Genomic DNA, 27,597 nt, shown 5'->3' with positions numbered 1-27,597 from the left:
TATTATCACATATAATAAAATCCAATAAGATACAACTGTTAAGACCGATGGAGACAGAAGAATAAAAGCTTGATGGGACTTCAAAGCAAGATGATACTAAATCAGCACTAGCTATTATGATGTCTTGTTTCCTATCATCCAATCTTCTCTGCCTCATTTCTGTTGAGCTCTTTTCCTGTTGTTTGTTGTCAGTTTGTCTTCTTCATTTCGCTTTCTGCTCCATTTGGTGTGGCCTCTCTGCCACTGTTTCTGGAATCTTGGTATTTTCCTTTTTTAGAATATCCTGCAGTATTCTCTGTAGAGTTGAATTGGTGGTTGCAAATTCCCCTAGTTCCTCTTTATCCTGGAAGCACCTTGTTTTTCCATCAATTTCTAGGGACAGTTGTGCAGGATATATCAATCTTTCCATGCACTGATTCTTAACATATTGCAGAACTGTTCTTGTGTGAGTTCTTGCCTGGGCTGTCTGATGCGATTGCACCTTGTGTTTGTGAATTCGCCTTTTGAATTGAACCCAGGGTTTAAGTATTGTTCCTTTTGCAGGCTAACTGGCACTGATTAAGACTCTGTGGCAGAGTTTTTGGCACTTTCTCCAAAATCTATTTCTTGATGATAGTTAAAGAATAATGTGTTTCTTGTTCACCTCTTTGAGGGCTCCTTGTTTATTGGACTTCCAAGTTTTTCTTCTTTTTCCCTGATTACAGTACATCAGGTCCCAGCTCTGAAATTTAAGTAAGACTTAGAGAATAGGCACCATCTCATCCTTTTCCTTGAAGGCTGTTTTTCTAGTTATACTCACTTGCGTGGGTGAACCAAAAATTCCATCTGTTGTTAGGTTGGCTGTTTCCCATCTGCATTTTCCATAGGACAGAACTATCTCCTCTAGTCTCTTACCAAAGCCTTGCTTTGTAGAGTGTCAGATCTTAGGCCAAGCAGTAAACCTCCCCTTCCTTCATGGGCCCAACCTCCTTAGGAATGTAATCACCCTGTTGCTCCTATGACTAAGGAAGAATTGTATTAGTCAGCACTTCATTGCTGGACAAAGTACCTGGTATATAACTTAAAAGAGGAAAAAATACATTGTGGTTCACAATTTCAGAGGGTTCAGTGCATAGTGAGCTGGTACCCAGGCAGAACATCCTGGTAGAAGGGTGTGGTGGAACAAAGCTGTTCAGTTCACAATTGCTGCAAAGAGCCAGAGAGGGAAGGGCCCCAAGGTTACACCTGCCTGGCCTAACCACATACCTAGGAATGTTTCTTAATCCAGTCAAGTTGACAATGACAGTTAAAGGTTGCAAAAATCATTGATAGGCAGATGAGTAGAGAATCTTCCCTCTGTACTTGTCAGCTGAACAGCTTTGGAAATGAACTTAATTTGTGTGAGACTCAGTTTCCTTTACTGTGAAATGAGACCAATTTTTGTTGTGTGTGCATTGCCACATCCTGGGTCCTCAAAGTGGTAAGAAATAGTCTTTTTAGTAATCTAGTTCTTACAGTCTGGCTCAGTGAGGCAGAGGGGGTAGTGTGACTGTGCAACAGCTGCTTTCCATTTTCTGTTACGTGTGTCCAAGGAGCTCTGTTGCCCAGGGCATCTTTCCTGCCTGCCTGACAGATGGCATCTGGGCCACAATGCTTGCTGTGTTCAGGGCTTCTCTGTAGCTGCAGTTCCCACTCCCTCTGTTCTCTCCAGAGAAGTCATCTTACCTTCTCCACACCTGAACTTTGGGCCCGTACTTGCCTGCTGCCTTCTACGGTAGCTTGATGGCAGAGTCTGTGTCACCTGCTTTTTGTGCCAGGGGCACTGGTGACCCATACCCAGTGTTACCCCACAGCATGTTTGCAGATGGCTTGTTTCAATTCCACTTGCTTCTCTAGTTCCGGATGCTCTTGCTTGTTTTTATTATTTGCACTGGAAAGACTAGTCTGGGTTTTCTTTGATGTATTTCAGTTGTCTTGAAATTCTTTTGCTGTTATTGTTGTTCTGAGGATCAGACCGAAGGCCGCAAGCATGCTAAGCATACACTTTTCCGCTGAACTGCCTGCCCAGCCTGATGCAGAGGTAATCATGGATTACCTTAAGCATGGCAAGTGAGAGGTCAGGAGGGACAGAGAGAGCAGCAAGACCATAGACTCTCTGATACTGATTTTTGTATTTGAAGCCTGCTTTCCCCAGAGTCTGCTGGAATTGCTGGTTAGTGGCCTGGTTCCTGGTTGGAGACATACACGGCTGTAGGTTGCAACTGTGGTCCTAGTTTTTTTTTTTTTTTTTGCTGCCCAGGTCCCTGCTTCTTTGCTATTTCCTCGTCTGTTTTCAGTCTCCAGGTACAGAAATGCTAACTTCTCATAGTACATTCATGAACATAAGATAATCTCTCTTTTTCTTTCTCTTCCACTTACAGTTGGTGTAAGAATGTATGGAGTGCTCAGATTTCTGCCTCCTCGTGCTGCAGTCATCAGGCTTTGTGGTTGGGAATTAGGATCACGATCCAGGCTGGGAGCATCCTCAGTCTCCCGACTTTAGTCTTCTCAGGGGTCACCTCAGCTGGAGTCAGCTGTGGACCCTTAGTGAAGATAGGAGGTTTCCTGTGAGAACTCTAGAATTATTCTTTTTTTTTTTTTTGGTCTTTTTCTTTTTTATTGGTACCAGGGATCGAACTCACGGCTGCCTGCTTGCAAGGCAGGCGCTTATGCCGCTGAGCTAAATCCCTAGCCCCCTCTAGAATTATTCTTTTTTTTAGATTTTATGTAGCATTTACCGTGAAAGTTAAACTCTTTGCTCTTCACTGTTTTTTGTATGGTGAGCAATCTGTATCTAATGTGTTCAGTGACGTCTGCATACATTTGCTTTTCTCTTTTTTTTTTTTTTTTTTTTGTCTTTTTCATTTTTATTGGTATCGGAGATCGAACTCATGACCGCCTGCTTGCAAGGCAGGTGCTTATGCCACTGAGCTAAATCCTCAGCCCCTACATTTGCTTTTCTCTTAATGAACAACTTTCTAACATAGTGTAATTTTGTTTTAGTTTGCCTCAAATTAAAGTTTTGGTAACCCGATAGTTTTCTTTAGGATTGTGAGAGGAATATATCGCCCATAAACAAATTTCTTGTACTTCCCTGTAGGCTTTGATGGATTCCAACCTTCCAAGGCTCCAGTTAGAGCTCTACAAGGAAATTAAGAAGGTATGCCTTCACTTTCCATTTCATAGCAATGAGCAGTATGTGTGAAACTGTATCTTTTAGTTAAAAAATAAAACTTTTTCGAAGGAACTGCTTCTTGGTAATGCTGATGTAATTGTTTTACTTTGTGTGTAGAGGTTACTTTTCATTAGAGAAGATGGAAGTTACAAATGGCAGCTTAATTTTTTTGTAACTTTATCATTGAAGCTCATTGGATTTTTAAAAATCTCTGAAGTAGTTCCCAGATGTTTCATACATTTAATGGACTTTTTCTCTAAAAGCAAAAGGTAACAGTAAGACAGTCTTTTGTTCCTTTGCAACCTCTTGGTGATACTTTGCTGATTTAACCCATTCAGAATGGTGCCCCTCGCAGTTTGCGTGCTGCCCTGTGGAGATTTGCTGAGCTAGCTCATCTGGTTCGGCCTCAGAAGTGTAGGTAAGTTGTCCCTCTGGGCCATTTCCCTTGGTAGTTTTGGTGGCCACTCGTGGTGATCCCTTCCATCTCAGCTCTTATCCCTTCCTCAGTCTTCCTGTCCTGCCTGAAGTCAGCCATTTCTGCCCCTCCATACTTGCATTTGACATTGCCTGCTTATAGTTCCTTCCAGTGCTCGCCCTGGCAGGAGTATTATTGTGTATTTCATTAGTGTGCTTATTTGCTTTTTGCCCAATCCTACCCCCTAGAGACTTAAGGAATGTGGACCCTAGAGCAGCAGGGGACTTGCTATCTTGGTCTGTGCTGCAGCCCCAACTAATCAGCAGCTTTATTACCACCAGTTATAGGAGTCAAAAATGGGCATTTGTTTATTATATTGGTTGAAAAGATGAGTGTTAAACTGTGCATAAAGTTTTGACTAAGTGAAACAGATTGTGGTGGATTAAAAAAAATAATGCGGAGTGTAGTTTTGTTTGTTTTTTTTTTGGTACCAGGGATTGAACTCACGATCTCACACTTACCAGGCAGGCACTTATGCCACTGAGCTAAATTCCTGGCCCTATAGTTTTCACTTGCTTCTTCCTTCTCTCACACTGGCCCAGTGTGTCTTTTTCCTGGAGACCCTCCGTTCTCTCCCTGGGGAACTTGTAGATAGAGGGGCCTAACTTCTCCCTATTCATGTGTAATGGCAGTGTATTCCACTGAGGTTGAGTTTGAATGAACATGCTTTGGTTGTAGGTATATGTCCATTAAGGAAATTTCTTTTTATAAACTCTTTCCTTTTATAGCCTTTGTATTTATGCATGTATGTTTGTTGAGAGTTGAATTCAGGGCCTCAATTACATGTTCCCAATCCAGCTATCCTTATTTTCAGAATTTGTTATATTTCTGACCCTCAAGTTGACCACAAAACACCTGAAGTGACCTTATATTACATAATTGTCTTGACATTCCCTTACTGGGAATCTTTTATTCATCCCCTGACAGCATTCAAATGCAGTAAAGACTCTTCACCCAGGTGCCCTGGCCTTGTCACTGCAGATACAAGTCGGGTGTCTATTCCTCCTGTGCTGGCTCATATTTTCCCTCAAATCTCACCAAAAAATAATCTCTTTTGAGAGGCCTTTGGTCTCCCTTTCTAACATATTCCCAGCTGGCCTTGACTTTGCCTCAGGAAGTTATCTGTGCTGTCAGTGACCTTGAGTACTGCCTGCCTTGGTCTCTGAGAGCAGAGGCTGGGCTTATTCACTATGTGTCTATTTCCTCCCTAGAAGTCTTGGTGTGCAGCTTGAAGGCCTTGATTGGTGTGAACATAAATTTTGTGGTTTATAATGCTCCTTTTATTTACATTAAAACTTTTTAAAGTACTATTTTCTCAAATTTTCTTATGATTTCCAATTAAAAACAAGAATTTTAATACCGCTTATGATTTACTGCAAATAGATTTTGAGTCCAGCTGAAGAGTCTTTTGTCACTGAGAGAGGTAGAGAACCATCTGTGTCTAGTCCTTCTGGTCTTTTAGCTGAGCAATGTCTGTGTGCTCTAAGGGCCATCATGCTTTTATACCTGGCTTTTTCCTCTCAGTGAGCCATTGCTTATATTCTTGCTAAAGAACCTACAAAATGACTAGTGTTCTTTTGCACACAGGCCTTACCTGGTGAATCTTCTGCCCTGCCTAACTCGAACGAGCAAGAGACCTGAGGAATCGGTCCAGGAGACCTTGGCTGCAGCTGTTCCCAAAATTATGGCTTCTTTTGGCAATTTTGCAAATGACAATGAAATTAAGGTATGATTGCTGCCTCTGGCCACAGCTGCAATTGATGCTGTGAGTGAGTCTTGTGGGATTAGTCTCTTGGCTGCACAGTGACCTGAGAGTACTTTTTGCATCGTATTGTGCTTAATAATTTAGACCTTATCATCTATGTCTCTGTGAGGCCGTTTCATTCCACTTTACCTTCTAGTCACTGGGGAAGAGCTCAGTGGCAAGGTGGCTTAGAGAGTCAGATTCAGACAGCATTGTCCTGGAGCAGATTGTCTTTGGCGTATAAGACTGGCCTGTAAAGTAGCTGAGGAGGGAAACTCAAGTAGGAGAGCTCATGGGAGCCTTGGGGCCATGAAGCAGTTCAGTAGCATCTCAGTAGGCCACTGCAAAGTTGTTTTAATGGGTTTTGTATGGTGTCTGGAAATCATGACTCTGTCACACAGTCTGCAGGTTGGAGGATTCTTGGCCTCTTTGTTTTTTTGTGGCTCTAGCCTGGGCTCCTGAGGCCGTCAGTGTAGTGGTGAGAGCCTTCGCTTTGGAGCTAGGTGGACGTAGACTAGTAGTCAGCCCTCTTTGCTAGCTGTTTCCCTTTGGGTCAGTCACCCAGTAGCTCCTATCTTGTTCCTTCCTGTTCTTAAAATGGGACATGAAAGGTTCCTATGGAGGGCTGTTCTGAGAGTGAGGAGCACAGGTGTGCTCTCCTTAGCTGTATGATCTTGGATATTTAGCTTCTTAAGTTTTTTATTCTGAGCTTCAAAGTTTTCTCAATATACTAAGGTTATAGTAAAAATCCAGTTTCATGGGGCTTGGGATGGTGAAGGGAGATCACGACCCTAAAAATTTGAGTGAAGTAACTAAAGCCTTGTGATTGGGGTGGGCTCACTGCCACTCTTATATTCGCTCTGCCCTCCTTGATCCTGGGGGCAGCTGCTCCTGCCCTGCAGAATGGAGGAGGTGTGCCTGCTGCACAGTGCTTCTGTGACACCTTCCTGACAGGGACTGGAGACCAGGCAGATGGTAGGTACTAATTTTTTTCTTTGAGTCCTGGGAATCAAACATAAGGGTGCTTGCTCTACAACTGAGGCACATCATAGCCCTTTTTATTATGAGACAGGGTAACTCTGAGTTACTCAAACTGGCCTTGAACTTGTGATCCTTTGTCTCAATCTCATGAGTAGCTGAGATTATGGGCATATGTCACTGCATCTGGTGAAAGATGGTGGGTTTTTCCTTTTCTTATGGTACTGAGGATTGAACCCAAGCCTCTGCCCTGAGCTGTATTCCCAGCTGTCTTTAAAATTTTGAGATAGTGTTGCTAAGTCCCTAAGTTATTCAGGCTAGGCTTGAATTTGTGATTTTCCTGCCTCAGCCTCTTAGAGTAGATCTCCTTCCATGACTTCTGACATTTAAGAAAGTTTATTTCTCTGCCTCTCTGTCCTTTTATATTTATTCAGATTTATTATCATTAAACTTCAGGAGTACTAAAAGCATTATAAAGTCCTCTTCTAATCCTTGTCTCATGGGCATACACAGCTCTTAAGGTTTCATATTTCTAAATAACATGCTTTTTAGACTTCTGTATTTTAGACATTTTACAGTGGAAGAGATGAATCTAGCTTTAACCTTTGTTCTGTCATTTCGCTGTAATTATATCACTGTTCAATATGCACCACTCCTGTCTCAGCTTCTGGAATTGCTAGGATTACTGGTGCATGCCATCATGCCTGCTCACATGTATATTATTACATGCAAGTCATGCTAGTTACGCAGGAGTATATTCCTTTGTAAAAATTTTCATTTTCCTAGTTAATAATAGCCTGTTTGCCACTTACTTACACTCACTGGCTGTTACATCCTCTTATCCAGCAGATCTGCAAGATGCATCTTACTACGTCATCCATGTGATAGACAGGTGGCTTAGTGGACCCTTGCCTCAGCAGAGTCCTGCAGCCTAGAGTTCCCCAGCTCTACCCTTTGTGGCCAGGCTGCTCTTGCCTCTGTTGTCTGAGTGGCCCCAGGGTTCATCTTTACTGTCTTCATGGGACTCCTTTGGCTGCTTGCTGCAGGATACCCAGGTCCTGGAGGCTGTGTCTTTGTCTTGTGGAGCACAGTCTCTGGTAGCTTCCTGAGAAGGAGTGAATGGCAGTAAATTGAGATATTGCATTCCTCAAAATACCTTTCTTTTTTTCTTGTGCTTGGTTGGGTATAGTATTTTGGGATGGAAATCAGTTTTCCTGGGGAGTATGAGCCCCATTCCCTGTTGTATACGCTCCAGCCTGGCAGTAGGGAAAGCACATGACCTAGTGATTTAATCTTTGAATTGGGTCTTGATAGCTTTTAATTTGGAAACATATATTTCAATTCTGGGCATTTTCTCATATTTTTTTGGATAAGTTCTTTGTTTTCTGTGCTCTTTTTGAAATTAGATGTTGGTCCTCCTGGATTGATCTACATGATAATAATTTTCTTTCTTCAGTACTGGGGATCAAATTCTACCACTAAACTTCATCCCTAGCTCTTTTTAATTTTGAGATACAATCTCACCAAGTTGCCCAGGTTAGCCCTGAACTTGAAATTCTGCTGCCTCAGTATCCCAAGTAGCTGGGGTTACAAATGTGAGCTACTGTGTGCAACTATTATCTTTCTTTTCTTTCAAAAGAAAACCGTCTGTTCAGTTTTCAAATCTGCTGTTGTTTTGGGTTTCTAGGAGCTCACATTGTTCCTCTTGTGTGTTCTTTTGCTTAATGTGTGCGTTGCCCTTTCCTGCGGTTACTGAGACAGTTTGTGTAATAGCTTCTTCTAACCTGTCTGTCTGATCTCTCCACTCCACTCTGTGTTCTCTGGTCTTTTTCCCTGCTTGTGGACTGTGCTTGTGGACTTAGATGCTGAGGAGGTTCTTGGAGCCAGCCTGCAGCAGGGTCGTGCGTGAGGGCTCTCTTTGCTAAGGGATGGAAGCTTGCTTTTCCACTGCTGGACCATTAGGCATCAGTAGCTGTCGCTCTTCCCCACTTGAGGCAGTCATAAGCCTTAGGGGAAATTCCTCCCTCTTCTACTTAGAGGCCAGGACTGATGCTGTGCTTATCCTGGAATCTGAGATTGGCAAGGTCTCCCAGAAGGACTGGTCCCAAGGCATTTCCTGCTGCCCATGTTGTCTCCCACCTGCGCTCAGCTGTGTGAACACCTTGAAACGGTCTCTCCTCATCTTTACAGGTGATGGGGAGGGAGAGCTGCCTAGAGGTGGGACTGGATCCTGGATGATCCAGTCTGATCCAGAAACTGAGTGGTTTTTGCGTGCTGCCCTCCAGGTTCGCACATGTCTGTTGCCTTAGGAGCTGGGCCTGTCTCAGATGCTGAGGCTTGAATGTGCTTGGTTTTTCTGGCAGCCTTCATGCTCTCCTCCTAGCTGCAGCAAAGCTGTGTTTGACCTTCTTCCTCTGGGCTGTGTCAGTCAGTGGCCAGTTTGTTCTTTCTGCCTTCTGATACTGTTGGCACCTGTGGGCTGCAGGTGTCCTGCCTTGTTCTTGGCGTCCTCAGAGATGTATGCTTTCCCAGACCTCTTGTTTGATTCTTGCGGGGCTCCTAGTTTGGGTTGGGTCAGCTGTCTCCTAACCTATGCTGCAGTTTATCCACAGCGTTACCTGCTAAATACTCATAGACACCTGGGGTTTTTGTTTGTTTGTTTGAGTTTTTTTTTGGTAGTGCTGGAGATTGAACACAAGGCGTTGTGCATGCAAGACAGGAACTCTTATTCACTGAGCCACATCCCCAACCCCGACACCTGGTTTTTGTTTGATTGTTTTCCCCTTTGATATCCAGTGTGCCAATAGGACCGAATGTAGATGATGGTGCAATCTTGCTGAGTAATCACAAAGTGTATTCACACTTGTGCCCATCAACCAACTCCAGGGACAGAATCTCACCTGCCCCTGGAACCCCTATGTGCTCCCCACTGACCACTGCCACCTGCCTCCCCAGAGGTAGGAGGGATTCTGTCTTCTGAGGACGCAGAGAGCCTGGTTTTCAGTTCTCTGTGTAGAATCATATAGTAGGTACTATTTTTGGTGTGGTTTCTTTTATACAAAATTAGTTTATTGGGCTCTTCCACCTCACTGTCTTAGCAGTCCAGTCTTCCTAGCTGTGGTGTACTCCGTTGGGTGATAAGCCTCAGTTTATTTCACTGTAGCTGGACACGCGGGTCATTTCTAGTTTCTGCCTTTTGTGACCAGTGGTTGTTGGAGCACAGTACTACGCTTGTGGGTCCCTACAACTGGAGAGCCAGGGTGTGGAAGACGTGTGTCTCAGCTTCAGCACGCGCTGCCCGGTTGCTTCCTGTGGGGCTGTACTAGTTGACCCTCTTGTTAGGGCGCGTAGTGGATTTCAGCCTCTGCATCCTTACTGATACTTGGAATTGTCATTCCTTTGAGTTCTGGCCATTCTGAAAAGTGCGTTCTGGCATCGCATTATGGTTTCAGTTTCTATTTTCAGTCTATAAGTTTAATGATTTTTGTATCTTTTCCCTTCTGAAAGAGTATAATTTTTTTTTTTAGACAAGGTCTCACTGTGTAGTTCATGCTGGCCTAAAACTGTATAGTTCAAGTGGCCCTCCTCCTGCCTCAACCTCCCAAGTGCTTGAATCATAGGTGCTAGAATGCACCACCACACCCAGCTGCTCCGAAGTACTCTTGAATATATGTCGTGTGTATTTTGAAAAGTGGAACTATCTACATAATATATAGCGTCCTTTAGTTTGAGAAATGTTTTAAGCCTGGTCTGGGTATCTCCTGTTAACATGTTGGAATGTTCTTAGGATTAGGAGGTTTAGATCTTAGAAGGCCACCTTGTAACTCCCAGGTTATATTTTATTATTCCAAACTATTTAGATTCACTGTGGGCGAACCCTTTGTAATATTGCTTATCTTTTGTTGTGCGTGTAAATTTGGACTAAGAATGGTTTATTTCGCCCTCCCTTAATCCCTCCCTTTCTCCCCCTTTTTTCTTCTTTTCACTTTCCTTTCTTTTTCTTTCTTTCTCTTTGTCTCTCTCTCTCTCTTAAGTTTTGTTTTGTTTTATTTTGTTTTTTCCAGTGCAGGAGATGGAACCCAGGCCCTTGAGCACGCTAGGCCAGTGCTCTGCCACTGAGTTACATGTCCAGCCCTTTTTAAAATTTCATTCTGAGGCCAGGAATATAGTTCAGTGGCACAGGGCCTGTGTGGCAGGCACAGGGTCATGAATTCAATCTCTAGTACCAAAAATAAATAAATAAATATTTATTCTGAGACAGTCTCATTAAATTTCCTGGACTTGCCTGCACTTGCCTGGAATTTGCAGTTCTACCTCAGCTTCGTGAATGCTGGGCACCACTCTGCTTGCCTGTTTGTATGTGTGCTATGGCTCAAGTCCATGGTAAAGCTAGGTGAGTGCTCTCATGGAGCTGCATCCTCAGCTCCAGAGCTTCTGACACAAGGTCACTTTTATGAAACGTGTGATAACCCACATAGCAGCCTGATGTTTACCTGATCAGAATTTGGCTTTTTCAGGTTCTGCTGAAGGCATTCATAGCGAATCTGAAGTCAAGCTCGCCTACGGTCCGGCGAACGGCAGCTGGCTCAGCGGTGAGCATCTGCCAGCACTCCAGGAGGACACAGTACTTTTACAGCTGGCTGCTCAATGTGCTGTTAGGTAAGGCAGGTGCCCATGTCGGTCCCTCTCCAGCACTTCCTAGGGACATACCTTCAGAAAGCTGGACACACCACCTGAGCCCTTGGTATTTAGGCCTGCCCATTGCTCCAGGCTGCTGGCCAGTATGAGTTGCACTGTGGCTGTTGTGAGCCCACGTGGGATCTGTGATACTGCAGATGCTGCAGTGCCTAACATTAGCATCTCACTGAGCAGCAGGCATAGCCAGTATGCAGTCTGACACTTCATCCCTGTGCGTCCTCTGCTGGCAATTTCTCCTGTAGTTCCTGTGATTAGAAGCCACTGCTAGTGAGAGCTGGGCTGAGCAGGTGGATGCTTGGTATGAAAGAACTGCCTGACTTAAGTGCAGTTGCTCTTTGTGGGGGCATGCTGTGCTGAGCCTCCCTTGGATCTGGCCCCCTAGCCTGTTTTTCAGTCACATTTAGTAGGTAGTCCCGTAGGTGCCTTGTTTTAAAAAGTTCACCATGAGTCTCTTGAGTCTCTGAGCAGTAGGTCAGCTGTTGAGAAGTCCTGTGGCTACCTTTGTAGGTCTGCTGGTTCCCGTGGAAGAAGAACATCCCACACTCTTGATCCTTGGAGTGCTGCTCACACTGAGGTATCTGGTGCCCTTGCTGCAGCAGCAGGTCAAGGACACAAGCCTGAAAGGCAGCTTTGGGGTGACTCAGAAAGAAATGGAAGTGTCTCCATCTGCAGAGCAGCTGGTCCAGGTAGGAGCATGGGGTGACGTGCACCTCTTTCTTTCAACCACCAATTAAAATGACCTGTGTGAGATGAGGCAGAGCTGAGCATGAGCAGCGTGGGCTCTGGAGCCTAACTGCTTGGCTGGTGGGCTCTGCCTGTCCACTTCATTGGGAGATGAATACTCATGGTGCTGAAGGAGTCGCCTGCGCCCCTCAGACTCACCTGGGACAGGTCATGAAGGGTGCCTACACACAGGAAGTACTGATTGAGTGCTGTTCCATCATGCATAGCGATGGATGCCAAGGGGACAGCTGTGGGCATGGCCCATTGGCACACACTGATCTGAGCAGGGTGCGAGTGGAATGGAAACACTGGTAGCCTGGCAGGTACGAGTGCTTTGCGTACACACTTTTTGAAAATAGTTGTTGAAGAATGTATTCCAGCAAAATGAGACATAAATTCAATAAAAGAGGAATTCCTGAAATCCAAGGAATAGTAGCTTACCTTGGATGGTGCTCAGAGCAACAGGCCATGGTCGTTGTCCAGCTTGCAGTTCAAGATAAGTACTGCAGGCAGCGTCCCACAGCAGTGTAGCGATACGGGGCTGGGAGAAGGGAAGGCACGAGTGGGCTGTGCCAAAAGGAGCGAATAGCTTCAGGAAAACCAGCAAATGTATAGCAGAACTTTACCATCCAATAATGAAGCCAGAGAAGATAGATAACAAATAATAAATCATAAAAACACAATCTATTTGCCCATTAACCTGGGAATATCCCATTTCAACAATACATAGTAGTAATAAAATCTTTTGTTTTGAGCCATCACATTTATAGGCTTTACAGTAAATAATACACAAGATAAAATGTGTACTGGTTACTGGAGCCTTTACAATCAGCTGCATCCCCAGCCCTTTTTTAAATTTTTTATTTTGAGACAGGGTCTTACTAAGTCACTAGGTTGGCAAGGCTAGACTCAAATTTGTGATCCTCCTACTTCAGTGTCCTGGAGTGTTGGGATTACAGGTGTGGGCCACCAGGCAGGGCTATACTGTTAAAGTAAGTGTTAAACTTGGTTTGTAGGCAGATCAGATTTCAGTGATGTTAGCAGGAGCACATAAATGTGGTAAATCTGGACAACAGCAGATGACAGGTATTGGGGGCAGAAGAGGGAAAGGGAACTTGCACACTGGGTTCCTCTTTACTCAGAGAAGAGTTTGTCAAGGCCGCTTGAAACAGATGGATGCTTCAGAATTGAGTGACAGCTGAATGCCTAAAGCAGTGCTTTCCATCAGTGTCCAGAGTGATTATTTTAAGCTTTACAAGCCATACCACCTTGGTCACATTTGGTTGACTCCAGCTTTGTATCACAGAACCAGCCGCAGACAGTCCACAGGTGAGGCCATGTCCCAGGAAAACTGCATAAAAGTAAGCATTGGCCCGATGTGGCCTGTGACTACGGTTTGCCAGCCTCTTATTTAGGTGTTATGGCGCTTGCAATCAGACTTGCTCAACAACAAGGATTAAAGGTAGCTTCCTGGGAGTCTTTGACCTTTTATTTCATACTCTTCTACATTGACTTTTCAAAAAGAAATATGTATATTTTATGATACTAAAGGTAGGATTGACTGAACAAACAAATGCTTGTGAAGTTTGACTTATAGATAAATAATGATTTTGTAATTTTTTTGTAATTTTATAATAAGGAACATAATTATATTGCAAAATTATCTCTCTGAAATTGAAATTTAACTGAGTACCCAGAGTCAGTCTAGCAGCTCTGTTGTGAAAATAATAAGTTCATCTTGTGAATAACATGAATCAGTATTAGGAGCACTAAAGTTACCTTCAGCACTTCAGGCAGCTCTTTGTTATGATGCTTGGAAGCCTGCTTTGGATTGTTGGGAGCATCCACTCACCTTCACCATGGTGTCTGCTGGGTTTGCTCCCTCTCCTAGTGACCAATTTAAGAAGTGGAGTCCTGGATAAGTGTGCTGCTGCTGGAGGAGGAGGCTCTGTTCATTTCTTAAGGCTTGGTAAACCAGTGAAGCATCATAACCACACTGGTCACCTTGACCACACTGGCAGAAGTGATAATGTTTAGAGGGAGAATTAGGGTGCAGACTTTGCCAACCTATTAAAGACCTATAAAAAACTGAAAGCCAAGAGACATTTCTAAACCTGAAACTGAACACTTGCCTTTTTTTTTCCTGTGTCTCTTTCTAGGTTTACGAACTGACCTTGCATCACACGCAGCATCAAGACCACAACGTAGTGACAGGTGCTCTGGAGCTCTTGCAGCAACTCTTCCGCACACCCCCACCTGTGCTCCTGCAGGCACTTACCACCCCAGGGGGCCTGGCTCAGCTCTCTGCTGCTCAGGATGAGGCCCGTGGCCGCGGCCGCAGTGAGAGCATAGTGGAGCTTCTAGGTGTGTCCTCAATGGGCTCTGTGTGTGTAGTGACTCGAGACCCCTGTATACTGTGGGGCTGTGTTGTGCTATGCTGAGCTGCCATAGCAAATTTCTTGCCTAGACATAAAGTACAGATTGCTAGAGAACTGAAATTTAGAAAGCTGGTGGAATGAGGCCAGACACTGTACAGCTGGCCACTTGCTCTCACTGCACTGTTCCTCACTTGGCATTTTAGTTGCAAAATGAAAACATGAGGGTCTTTCCAGACTTTTGTATTAGTTTGCCTGAGATGCAATCTTGAAGCCTTTGCCTGGGTTTCAGAATCCCTTTCCGCTTTCCAGGTCCTGACTTTAAAATTTCTTCCTTTCTCAGCCTCCCTGTTAAACACCTCTGGCCTAGTCTCTTGGCTTCTCCATATTTGTAGTAGCTGGGCTCTGATTCCACAAGCAGAGGCTGCTCAGGCAGCTCAGTGGGTTGACATGAGGCATCCTTTGAACAGGGACAACAGGTAGAACTGAATCCCAGCCTCCAAAAATGGTCCTGGTGTGCAGCAGGTTTGAGGAGCTCCTGCTGGCCTGGGCTTCCCTGTGGCTGCTGCGGAGGCCCAGGGCGGAAAAGGGAGTTTGTATTGTGATGGGGCCTCTGTTCACTGTGCTGAAAAACTAGGCAGAGTTTGACCGGATGTCTGATTGCTGCTTCATGGACATGTGTTTGATCCATGGGCAGAGATTTTATGTGCCCTGACTGCCCTCCTTTGTACTGCAGAATGCTTTCTTTGTGGACTGCATGTCTTACAAGTATTTGGCTCTAATGACTGTTCCCAATGAACCTGTCTACTGCTAGGGTTATTTCCAAAAGATGAAAAATATTAACAAAAGATGAGAAATATAAAATAAAAAGCGGCCTTTATTCTGAGAACACGGAGAGAGATGACCAGCACTCCCACCGCTGGCATCTGGCAATCTCTCCAGTGGACACGTGGCGTGGGGGCCTGTAAATAGCCTCGGTTTGGGGTGGAACCTAAGGCGGGCATTAGGGATACACAGGTAGCCCATTGGTCCTAGGTTTGGCGCCATATGTAAAATTTCCAGGGGTGGGAAGATGGCGTCACAGGTAACTTCCTAGGGGCAGGGGAGATGGGGCTTCCTGCTTCCGGTTGTGGCTTTCCTGGCTATAGTGTCCTGTCTGGGCCAAAACCCTTTCGTATCCCGTCTTATGATTATTATTATGAAAAGGGGCAAAGATTTCTCTCTTTAACTACTTCCTGCTGGCAAAGGGCACTGTACTGGAGCCTAGGGGAGTCGACGAGATGAAGGTTGATGCCCAGGTAGATGCTGGTGCCAGGTGTTTTGGCCATGACAGCTTCACTGGTGAATGCACGTATGTCAGACTGGAAAAACAAAGAGACAAGACATTACGAGGAGACATGGCACTGTCAATTTAAGGACCCAGGTGAGGTAGAAGGAAAGGTGCCTTTGATTTAGACATATCATTCTATCAGGACCATGTTGAGGTAGAAACATTTCCACGGTGAGGCAGAATTCTGAAAATTAAACGTGGGGTTAGGAGGAGTGGAGTTATGAGACGTGCTTACTCCCCCATCTGAAAGCATAAAAGTTAAGAGGATAGGTGTATAAAACTTGTCTCCGGTCCAGGAGTTGAACTGGAAAGAATAGGGGGAGCAGGGAAGGCGGTGGCTGTACCCGTATAGGGAAGGTAAGGGCTTAGGCTTTCAGGGATGTCACGTTTAACCGGACAGCTGAGGGTAGAAAGAACTGCAACTGTTATCATATAGAACATTATGAAGATTATCTTACGCATGATGTGGGAGTCTTTAGGAAAGACTGTCAAGAGTCCTGCTGTAAAAATGATCATTAATAGAATGTAAGACATTAGGAACCAAAGTGGATAACAAAACATGACTTAGCCTGTTAACTGTGGCTGCGAGGCCTTTGTGAGACGGAGACGGGTAGACGACAGAAAATGAGATGACCACTCAGAATGATCAGATTTAGGGCTGGGAGGGCACCTCTTAGCCTGAGTGATGTGAAACCAGGATGGGAGTCCAGCAACTTTGACTGCTGTAGGGGTAGCCAAGTAGACCAGATGGGGGCCACTCCACCTTGGTTGTAGTCCTGTGGATTTAGAACATTTGAGATAAATTAGATCTCCTGGGGATATGGGAGGATCTGGTTTGGCCTCTCCAGAGGGCTGTGGAAGGCAGAGATCAGCATGTTTTTGCAACAGGTGTCGGAGGAAGGAGAGAACTGGGACATAGTCAGTAAGGGGAGGGAGATTTTGGGGAGTAGGAAGATTGTGGAGTAAGAATGGCCTGCCATACATAAGTTCAAAAGGACTTAAGAAGGTAGGAGCCCGGGGGAGTGCCCTGAGCTTGGCTAAGGCTAAGGGCAAAAGTTGAGGCCAAGGTTGGTGTAGTTCTAAAGTGAGTTTTGTAAGGTGTGTCTTTATGAGGCCATTTGCCTTTTCTACTTTTCCTGAGGATTGTGGATGGTATGGGATGTGTAGGTGCCAGGTGATGTGTAAGCTTGAGGATACCTGTTGAGTAATCTGAGAAATAAAGGCGGGACCATTATCTGACTGAATACTCTGAGGTAGACGAAACCTTGGAATGATTTCTTGTAATATGACTTTGGTAACTACATCAGCAGTTTCCCTGGTTGTGGGAAAGGCTTCTATCCATCCTGAAAAAGTACAAATAAAAGTGAGAAGATATTTGAGAGTCTTGTGGCGGGGCATGTGTATAATATCTATCTGCCAGTCCTGACCAGGGGTGTGTCCTCGAAACTGATGGGTAGGAAAGGAAGGGGGTGCCATGCGTCCCGGAGGAGAGGTCCTGGCATAGAGATCACAGATGTGAGTAGTCTTAAAAATGATAGCTTTTAAAGAAGGGTGTGTGACTATTGGGGCTAAGAGTTTGTATAGGGCCTGTGATCCTATATGAAAACAGTTGTGCAGGTCAGCAATGATGTCTAAGGCCTGTTGATGTGGGAGAACAAGTTTAGATCCCTGAAAAATCCATCCCTGAGTGTTTTGTGTGTAACCTGGTTTATGAAGTAGCTGTAACTGCTCTGGTGAGTAACTAGGCTGAGGTAGACTGTTTGGGACTAACGGGAGAAGATGAGAAGGGCAGGGCCCTTGTGCAGCTAGCTTGGCTTGTGAATCTGCAAAGGCATTGCCTTGAGCAATAGGATCTGTAGAGTTTTGGTGTCTCCTACAATGAATAACTGCTGCCTGCTTTGGAAGTTGGGCTGCCTCTAGAAGTTTAAGGATAAGGGGAGCATTAATGATGGGAATTCCCTGAGTGGTAATAAAACCCCGTTCTTGCCAGATAGAGGCGTGAGAGTGTAAAATGCTAAATGTATACTTTGAGTCAGTGTAAATATTTATAATCTTGTCTTTTGCTAGTGTAAGAGCCCTTCTAAGGGCAATAAGTTCTGCCCTCTGGGAAGAGGTCCCAGGTGGCAGTGCATTTGCCTCTATAACTTCTGACTGGTTAACTATCGTGTACCCTGCCTTTTTTTGGTTGTCTGTGTTTGTTGAACTGCCATCTATGAACCATGTGTCAAAGGCCAAGGAGAGAGGTGTTCTACTGATGTGAGGGAAAGGGGTGGGAGTCATCTGTAAAAACTCAATACAATCGTGGTGAGGATGGCCCTCTGAGGTGGGAAGTAAGGTGGCTATATTTATCTTTGTTTTGTTTTTTGACTTTTTCATTTTTACCGGTACCGGGGATCGAACTCATGACCGCCTGCTTGCAAGGTAGGTGCTTATGCCGCTGAGCTAAACCTCCAGCCCCAAGGTGGCTATATTTAGGGGATGACTAGTTGCAATAGAGATGCAAGGGTCTTGAGAGAGAGCTAAGTGTACCTGTTGAAGGCGAGAAGGGGTCATTAGGGCAGGGAGCACCTTATGTGAGATAAGCTCACGTAGGTGATGAGGTGAGTATACTGTAATAGATTGCCCTAATGTAAACTTTTTAGCTTCCTGTGTCAAGAGGGCTACAGCTGCAAGAGCTCGGAGACAAGGAGCCCATCCTTTTACTGTGTGATCTAGCTGTTTTGATAAGGAAGCTACTGCTTGAAAAGAAGGTCCTTTTTTGTGTCCTAGTACACCTATAGCATTGTGGCCCTGAAAGATAGTGTATAGGATGAAAGGTTGAGTGGGATCAGGAAGGGTGAGAGCTGGAGCTTTTAGAAGAGCCTCTTTTAATTTTTGAAAGGAGGCATGTTTGGGCCTAGTAGGGTCCAGGGGTTCCGATAAGGGAACCTTAGCGGCCTTGTAGAGGGGTTGAGCCAGGGCTGCAAAGTTAGGAATCCAGAGACGAAAGAAATTAGCTAAACCTAGGAAAGATGTAACCTGCTGTTTAGTTGTGGGCACCTGGAGATCATGAAGGATTGCCTTACGATCTGAGGTGATGGAGCGAGTAGTGGGGGTGAGAGCAAGACCAAGGTATTTGACTTTTGGGGAGGCTATCTGAGCTTTAGCAGGAGAGACCCTGTATCCACGACTAGCAAGGAAATTAAGAAGACTAGCCGAGTGGTGCATGGCTAACACATGGGATGGAGAACATAATAGAAGGTCATCTATATATTGAAGGAGAACACTAGGTTTGAGATTAAGTTCTGTGAGATCAGTAGCGAGAGCCTGGCTAAAGAAGTGGGACTATCCCTGAACCCCTGGGGGAGTACTGTCCAAGTAAGTTGTTGGGACCTGAGAGTGTCTGGGTCAGTCCATGTAAACGCAAAGAGGTTCTGGCAATCAGGGTGTAGGGGGATAGTGAAGAAGGCATCTTTAAGATCTATAACCGTAAAGTGAGTGGTGGAGGGAGGGATATGAGAGAGCATGGTATAAGGATTTGGCACCACTGGGTGAGTGGGGGTAACAGCACTGTTAATTACCCTAAGGTCCTGTACCAGGCGATAACACCCATCAGGCTTGAGTACCGGGAGAATGGGAGTATTGTGGGGTGAATGGGTAGGTTTAAGAAAACCATTGTCTAAAAGCCGCTTAATTATGGGTTTAAGTCCCCTTAAATGTTGGGGGGCTATGGGGTATTGGGGAACACAGGGAAAAGTTGAGGAATCCCTGAGACGGATCAAAACAGGCGTGGCGTGTGTAGCCAGAGTGGGATTGGATGTATCCCAAACTATCGGGTCAACCAGAGAAGGAGGAAGGGGAGGGAAGGAATGGCTTTGCGACGCATTGTGAGGCTGTTTGGAGAATTAGGGCTGTGGGGAGAGAGAAAGTGAAGGAAAAATTGAGCTTTTGAAGAAGGTCTCTACCTAAAAGGGGTGTGGGACATATTGGGATTATTAGGAAGCTATGGGTAAAAAAAAGAGTCTGGAATCTACACGGGATAGGCCCAGTCTGCAAAGGTTGATTTGGCTTGCCATCAACGCCCACAACAGAAATCAAGGATTTACTACAAAGTCCTGAGAATTCAGGAAGTACACTATAAGTCGCCCCCGTATCCACAAGTAGAGATATTATCTTACCTGAGACCTCCAGTGAGACTCGGGGCTCTGACAAGGTTATCGGAGTGGGGCTGTGAGCCCCGAGCCCCATCAATCTTCTGCAGCAAGCCCAACCAGGTCAGTCAGCGACGAGTCTGGCATTGACGGAATCTCCTGTGAGGGCGAGGGATTAGAGGATGGCTTACCCGCTTGTTGGCGGCCAGGACAGTCGCTCTTCCAATGCCCTTTAAGGTTGCAGTATGGACATGGTCCTAGAGGAATGCTAGGGTTAGGGCAATCTTTTGCCCAGTGTCCTTTCTTGCTGCACTTGAAGCACGATCCGGGCGGGACTTGGGCAGCCACACCTTGTTGCGGATTTTTTGTCTTGGGAGCTCCGAGTGCCACTGCTAAGAGGTCAGACTGATATTTAGCAAACTTTAATTTTTGAGCCTGTTTTTCCTCCTTTTGAGCCTTATCTCTATTGTTGAAGACATGGAAGGCTAATTTAAGTAGATCCCCTTGTGGAGTTTGAGGGCCATGTTCAATCTTTTGTAATTTTGCACGAATATCAGGAGCAGACTGTGAAATAAAATAAGAATTAACAACAATTATCCCTTCATGAGAGTCTGGGTTTACATTGGTATATTTAATTAAGGTTTCCCGAAGCTGATTTAGAAACACAGCCGGGTTTTCATTAGCCTCCTGGACCTGTTCTAAAAACTTGTTATAATTAGTGTGTTTGTGAGCAATCTTATTAAAGCCCACAATCAGACACTCAATCATCTTATGTAATTTTGTTGAACCTTGACCATTTTGATAGTTCCAGTTAGGGTCTTGGTCTGGCACAGCTACAGGCCCAGGGTCATTGTCAGTAGTATTTGCTCTGTGCCTGCGCTCAGCCTCTTCTCGAGCTGCCTGCCACAGCTGATTTTGCTCTTGTGAGCTAAGGGTAGTATTTAAAATCACATAAACATCCTTAAAATGTAAATCATAACAATTAGTAATACATTCAAATTGCCTGATATAATTCTGTGGGTCAACAGAAAAGCTACCTAATTTATGGGCAATCTGGGATAGATCAGAAAAGGAAAAAGGCACATGGATGTTAACAAGCCCCTCGGGGCCAGCTTGCTCCTGTAGCGGTAGCAGAGCCTGAGTAGATTCCAGAGCAGAGGGCCATTGAGCAGCCATCCTTCTGGTAGGCGCATGTCAGCAATCATCTGTAGGGCGGCTACAGAGCTGCTGCCGGTCATCCTGGGAAACACGAGCAGATGGCGTCTCACTGTGTGCCTTGCAGTGAGAGGACTGCTGTGGGCAGCACAATGAAGCATCATGTGCACCATAACAGGGCGGCTGTTGCAGTTCACAAGAGGAGCCACAAGGAGATGCCTGTTGACAGTGAGGGTCCTGGAAACATGGCGGCGCCCTGTCACGTGACCCAAAACATGGCGGCACCCTGTCACCATGTGGCCCTCTGAACATGGCGGCGCCATGCCACGTGGCAGAGGGTTGCAACATGGAGACTATTCCCGGCGCAAGCTGAAACAATCACGCGGCCTGCTGGAAGGACATAGCGACCGAGACCTAGTATGGTGAGCGGGCGGTGAGAATGCTGTAGGGGATACAGAATTCTCAGGAGAGGAAGTCGGAGACTGCAAGGAAGCGCTAACAGAGGGATTAAAGCTGCTGGGAGAGTTATGGGTCCCGGAAGGCAGAGAGGGAGACGATTGCACAGCGGGAGGTATCTTCGATGGAGAGGGATTAGAGCTGCTGGGAGAATCAGGCATGGGGGAGGGGAGAGCGGTCTGGCGGGAGGTAACTGCAGGGGACGAATTTGGTGGTAGGCAGGCAGCGGCTGGGAAAACACTGGAGGAATGTCCTCAAGTGAATCCTGAGGGCAGGACGGAAAAGTTTGCGGCGCGGTAGAGTTAGCTAAAAGTATCTCAGCAGGAGCACAAGACTTAATGAGAGACTGGCATGTTCTCAGAACAAGAAAGGCCTGGACATAAGGGAGTTCTAATAACTTGTTGCCAGCTTGACAAACATCATACAAGTTCCTGAGAATGCAGGGGTCAAATGTTCCTTGTTGGGGCCAAGGCTTGCTGATAAGCGAGTAGGTTGGCCAGACCTCCTGGCAGTAAAAGGTTGTTTAGTTTTTATGGTAACTTTAATTTTTAGAGTACGTAAATTGGAAATTAGGCATTGTAAAGGCGTCTTTTGGGAGTTAGAAAATACATTCTCCATGACTGATTCAGGCAAGAAAAAAACCGGAGGTCCAGAACAAGTCGTCACTTATTTGTGGCACCCTGCGGCGGCTACGGTTCCAAAAACTCGTAAATTCCAGTCGTCACTGAGAGATTTAGGAGTGGAGCCTGCGTGGGGTCAGTAACAGTTTTGCCCATGAAAGCGCAAGGCTTTAAGGGAAGTGAGGCATTCTTTCAGTGTGGGCGGTCCCAAAAATCTCTGCTTTGGGCTATCCGAACCCAAAGAACGTGAGAGATTTTGTGGACACAGGTTTGCCCAGAAAGAACCCTGCCCTGGGTGGTCCTAAGGACGTGAAAATGCACAGACCCCCGAAGACAGGGAGAACAGTTGACTGGGGCTGCCCAGTACCAAAAGTTCCTCGGGGAGTGCTCACTGAAATCAGTCTGGCCGATGCTGAGTGCAGGCGGCTGGTGACAGGAACGTCTTGGGAGAGGAAAAAGCTCAGGATTAATCCAGGATGTTACCTGGTTATCGGCTAGGGGACTCAACTGGGTGTGTCCCAGGAGTCTATTGCCTGCCGATCGAATCACGGCACCAAATGCTAGGGTTATTCCCAAAAGATGAAAAATATTAACAAAAGATGAGAAATATAAAATAAAAAGCGGCCTTTATTCTTTTTTTTTTCTTTTTTTTTTATTTAAGGAGAAAAGAAAAGAAAAATAAAAAACAGTGAAAGGGTACAAGTTATACAGATTTACAGAAGAAAAGAATGCGCAGTAGGAAATCACTAGTTAATGGATTACATATTGCCATCTTAGAAATAATTGTTCAAGTCACAAAATTAAAGCTTGTAGAGTGGACATTCCAACAATGATACTGCAAACAGTTCTGTTCAATGATCCAATAAAACTCTGTGATATCATTTTCTATCTTATACATTTAAATATACATGCAGTTATATAGTTTAGAGTACTTTCTTTTCCTCTCTTTTGTACAGTGACTATTACACATTTTGGGTTTCATTGCTCCCACGGTTCTTATTGCTTTTTTGGAAGAGAGTAAAACCAAATGTGACATAACAGAACAGAATCAGTCAAGTCAAAAGGGTGGATATAATAGATAATATAAAAACATAATACAAGGTGATCAACAATGGTTACCATAATGCCTCCCGCTATTTCTAATAGAATTGCCTATATCATTAGTTGTAATACAATTGAACAAAACCGTAAAGAATAAAACCGACAAAACCAAAACATTGGAGATATTGTAGGTCTTCAAAAGTAGATAAAAGTCAACGAGAATGGGCATTATAATGAATCTCATTATCTTCTCAGCTGATGCCTAAACTTTCGAACCTGATACTATCCAGCAAAACAGAATAGAGGAACCTCAGTCAAAAACAAGATGGTGAGAGTAATACAGGGCTTCAAATCGAGATAATAGAAAGTCAAAGTGGGTTACTATATTATATCCTGCTATATTTTTCCCTTTAATTAAATGGATAAAAATTAAAAAGTAAATAATGGAGTGGAGATTGAGAAAAAAGAGGGCATAACAGCGAAACAGGGCAGATCAAAACATAACCATTTAAGCAGAATAGTGTTTCACCACCAGATATTTCCGACCCAAAAATAGTTACCATATTGACTCCCTCCCTGAAGTCCTTGAGTACAACTTTATATACTGTAGCATTAAGTATATCAAAACAATGTAAGACCATTTAAGAGAATGACAGCATTATAGAGTATTTAGAATCGACTAACAGAAAATGAACAATGGTCTCTGTATAATCTCCTTGTCTTTAAAAGGTTTTTGCTTATACTATCGTACATAATAAAATCCAATAAGATACAGCCTATTTAGACCATTGGAGACAGAAGGACAAAAGCTAGATGAGACTTCAAAACAAGATGGTACCAAATCAGCATTACCTATTAAGATGTCATTTTCTCCAAAATAGCTGTTCCTATCATCCAATCTTCTTTGTCTCATTTCTGTTGAGCTCTTTTTCTGTCAGTAGCTGTCAGTTTGTCTTCTTCATTTTGTTCTCTGCCTCCCCGCCACTATTTCTGGGTTCTTTGTATTTTTCTTTTTTTAGAATATCCTGCAATACTTTCTGTAGGGTTGAATTGGTGGTTGCAAATTCCCCCAGTTCCTCTTTATCCTGGAAGCACCTCGTTTTTCCATCAATTTCCAGGGACAGTTGTGCAGGATATCTCAATCTTGGCTGGAGATTATTATCTTTCAAAGCTTGAATTATTTCCCCCCATGCTCTTCATGATTTGATGGTTTGTGAAGAGAAATCTGCTGTAATTCTGATGGGTGTTCCCTTGTAAGTGATCTGTTTCTTGTCTCTTACAGCTTTTAATATTCTGTTCTTGTATTGGATTTCTGGAATTTTTATTATTATATGCCTGGGTGTTTCTCTGTTAGGGTTGTAGGTAGCTGGGGTCCTGTATGCCTCATACATCTGAGTATCTTTACCTTTTGCTAAATTAGGAAAATTCTCCTGGATTATTTCTGTGAGTAGCTTTTGTAGTTCACTTGTTTGTGTCCCTACTTCTTCTTTTATGTTCTTAATCCTTAAGTTATGGCTCCTCTTATCATCTTCTTGTCTTTGTATTATTGCTGTTTGTTTCTTTGTTATTTTTAAGAAGTTTTTCATTTCATTCTCCCATATTTCAAGTCTGCCCTCCAGTTCAGATAGTCTGTCCTTAGTTTCTTTCAAGCTGTTATGCCAGTCTTGGATAGACTTCTTAATTTCTTGATAGTCCCTTTGAACCTGCTTCACATACTCAATGCTTTCTCTGTTTTCTCCATCAAGCAATTCTCCCCTCTTTTTCTGTTCTTCCATTCCACCATCTGTTTTTTCCTGGGTGGTGCTTAGCATTTCTCTAACTATTCTGCATACTTCTAGCTTCAGGTCATTGATAACTTCATTCCTGAATTGGTCTATGAGGCTCTCAATATGGCGCTTAATGTATATTGGTGCGGTGTCCACTATTGCCTGATTCTCAGAATTGGGGGCCGAGGAGCCTTTTTTGTTGCTTCCCTTCCCCATATTTTCTGTTCCTTATAAAATGCAAGCTTACATAGGAGGCCTGGCTTCCCTGCCTGTCAGCCACAGCCTGATCAAATTGCGCTGGCTAGTTGTTCCTGCCCACCACTGCGCACCAGGGAGTTGCGGAGGAGGCAGCCTACGCGGGAGTCAGTCGCTCCTCCGGGCCACCGTCAGGCTCTGGGATCTGGGTTAGGCCAGCCTAGGGAGTCCGCCAGCAGCGTCACTCAGGCCAGGCACTTTTCACCAATCCCGTCTGAGAGGGGAATGTGTGGCTGGAGTTGCCACCGCGCCCTGCTCTTACAGGACTGCCTGAGCCCAGAAAGACCTCCGCTGGAGTCAAACTGTGGTAGGGGGTCAGTTTCTCACTCACCTCGCCACCAGTCAGTTTTCGTGTACGCCTCCTTGTCCGTCCTGTTTTCGACTCCGTTCGCAGACTCCCGTTCCCAGAGCTCGGCGCGTCTCTCCTTGCCGAGCCGCTGTGGAGGCAGCCAGCCGCCGGGCGGCGGGAAACCCAAATCGCGGTTTCCAATGGCGCGGGGTCGAGCCTCTACACCGAGTCTTTTCTGTTCCTATTTTAGCGCCAGGACTGTATTCTAAGTTGGTTTCTCTCAGTCCAGTTCGTTCCTGAGTCAGCAGAGCATATCTCTACTGGTTCGTGTCTCCTTAGTCCGCATCATTCCTGGCCTCTGAGCCGAGCCTTTCAGAGAGCCTTCGGTAGTTGCTGTTGTCTGTCCGCCATGTTCTCCCGGAGTCCAAGCGGCCTTTATTCTGAGAACATGGAGAGAGATGACCGGCACCCCCACCGCTGGCATCCGTCGATCTCTCCGGAGGACACTTGGCGTGGGGGCCTGTAAATAGCCTCGGTTTGGGGTGGAACCTAAGGCGGGCATTAGGGATACACAGGTAGCCCATTGGTCCTAGGTTTGGCGCCATATGTAAATTTCCAGGGGCGGGAAGATGATTTCACAGGTAACTTCCTAGGGGCAGGAGAGATGGGGCTTCCTGCTTCCGGTTGTGGCTTTCCAGGCTACAGTGTCCTGTCTGGGCCAAAACCCTTTCACTACTTGATTATTAGTTGATCAAATAATCTGAGATCTGTACTATTTTTATTTGGCTGTTAAAATGCAATCTGTTATAGCCCTGTCAGCATTTCAGTTCCATCTTCAAAACTACATATTTGAATGTTAATGTAATTTTCACATTGAAATTAAAAGATGTTGCACTATGGCATTTAAGTACTTCCTATAGAAATGTGTTGACATTTTCCTTAAAGTTGGGTTAAGCTTTTTGAAGATGTTCAGATTTCTTCTGATTTTAACAGCTTGTCACCTTTTTTTGATCTGTCCCTTTCTGTGGTTACAGCTGGAGGGGGTTCTTGCAGTCCTGGCCTTTCAAGAAAACAAAAAGGTAATTATTTTTGAAATCTGCAACTTTATGTTGGATCAGATTGCTTTTTCTGTATTTCCCTTATGCTTTGGACTACATTTCTTCCCACTATTGTGACTATATGGTTGAATATTGCTGGACACTGAACTACGTGTGAAGTTATGTAAGGTACCTTTTTCAAAATGGCTTCTGTGTGTGTCAGATTTGCTTGGTCATAAATTTCTAATGCTTACTGTCATGGATTAGCAGACTTCCATGAAGGCTACTGAGTAGATGTTTTAGCATATGGGCTGCATGGTCTTTTTCATACTATTCCACTGAGTGGTGGCTGGACGGCAGCCAATAAGATCTGGGCATGTCTGTTCCAGCATAGCTCACTTACAGATACAAGTGGGCCTGCTCCTGCATAAGGGTGACTTACCTTCCTAAAGAATTGTGTTAAGTCAGGAATATTATTAAGTAGCCGGTAAATTTAATTTAGCCCTGGTTATCATTTTTCAGTCATGTTTGACTATTCTAATCAAAGTGTACCATTAATTTATGTGTATTAATGTGTTTCTGATAGAGCTATTCCTCTTTTAATGACCTGCCTGTTTAACAACTGTTTGGACTTAGTTGCAACTGAGGTGCTATTTGGACTTAGAGCCGGCTGCTTTGCCTTACAAGCTGTTTTTTTGTTTTGTTTTTGTTTTTGTTGTTTTGGTTCAGTTTTGTACATCTTGTTTTTTAAGCCTTGATGTCCTTTTTTTACACAGCACACCTTGTTTATACAGTACCAACTGTTGCTGATGGTAGTGTACAGTGCAATATTATAGTTTTATGTTCTGTTAAATGTTACATAATGCATTGTAAGAGTTATGCAAATCAAAGCAAAGTGTGCAAGTTTTTGTTTCCTTGGACTATTTCTTTGTTCTAAATATTGTAAGGTACGTACTGTACATAACTCCTCATTTAACAACCAATTCATTTAATGACTTACTCAGAGGAACAGAACACAGTTGTTAAATGAGGAATGTCTGTGTCCTTTTCCTTTATATTATCAGTTTATATCACCAGTTATTTTCTTTTCCATAGTGAAATTTCCATAGAAAAGAATTACTGTTATTTTTTGTTTTGAAATCTTGAAAGACCCATTTTACTATCCTATTTCAAGTGTTTCATGTTTTGAACTGGATCTTAACAGGAATAGCATCCTTGTCTTTACGAAGGTGGAAAGCATTTCCTGGAAGAATTTAAGAGTTAGAAACATTTGTAAGCTGGGTGTGGTGACATGCATCTGTAGTCCCAGCTGCTTAGGAGCCTGAGGCAAGA

The 27,597-nt window shown here is 44.4% G+C and overlaps 1 protein-coding gene across 7 annotated transcripts in view; it reads left to right on the top strand.

The window, feature by feature from the left end:
* Htt (huntingtin) overlaps positions 1 to 27,597 on the top strand; it is a 145,926-nt gene that overhangs the window by 26,167 nt on the left and 92,162 nt on the right. For all 7 annotated transcript variants that reach the window (XM_063230279.1, XM_063230275.1, XM_003461856.5 and 4 more), the window contains 7 exons: positions 3,119 to 3,178; positions 3,532 to 3,611; positions 5,256 to 5,394; positions 10,908 to 11,049; positions 11,596 to 11,774; positions 13,971 to 14,175; positions 26,263 to 26,307. In XM_063230279.1, the coding sequence (XP_063086349.1) occupies positions 3,119 to 3,178; positions 3,532 to 3,611; positions 5,256 to 5,394; positions 10,908 to 11,049; positions 11,596 to 11,774; positions 13,971 to 14,175; positions 26,263 to 26,307 (850 nt within the window). The remainder of the gene's footprint in view (positions 1 to 3,118; positions 3,179 to 3,531; positions 3,612 to 5,255; positions 5,395 to 10,907; positions 11,050 to 11,595; positions 11,775 to 13,970; positions 14,176 to 26,262; positions 26,308 to 27,597) is intronic.

This window comes from Cavia porcellus, unplaced genomic scaffold (genome assembly GCF_034190915.1).
Source record: "Cavia porcellus strain 051 isolate PalLab524CR breed Dunkin Hartley unplaced genomic scaffold, mCavPor4.1 scaffold_18, whole genome shotgun sequence".
Lineage (NCBI taxonomy): Eukaryota > Metazoa > Chordata > Mammalia > Rodentia > Caviidae > Cavia > Cavia porcellus.
The sequence above is the reverse complement of the archived record's forward strand: the minus strand, read 5'-3'. Positions and strand labels throughout refer to the sequence as shown.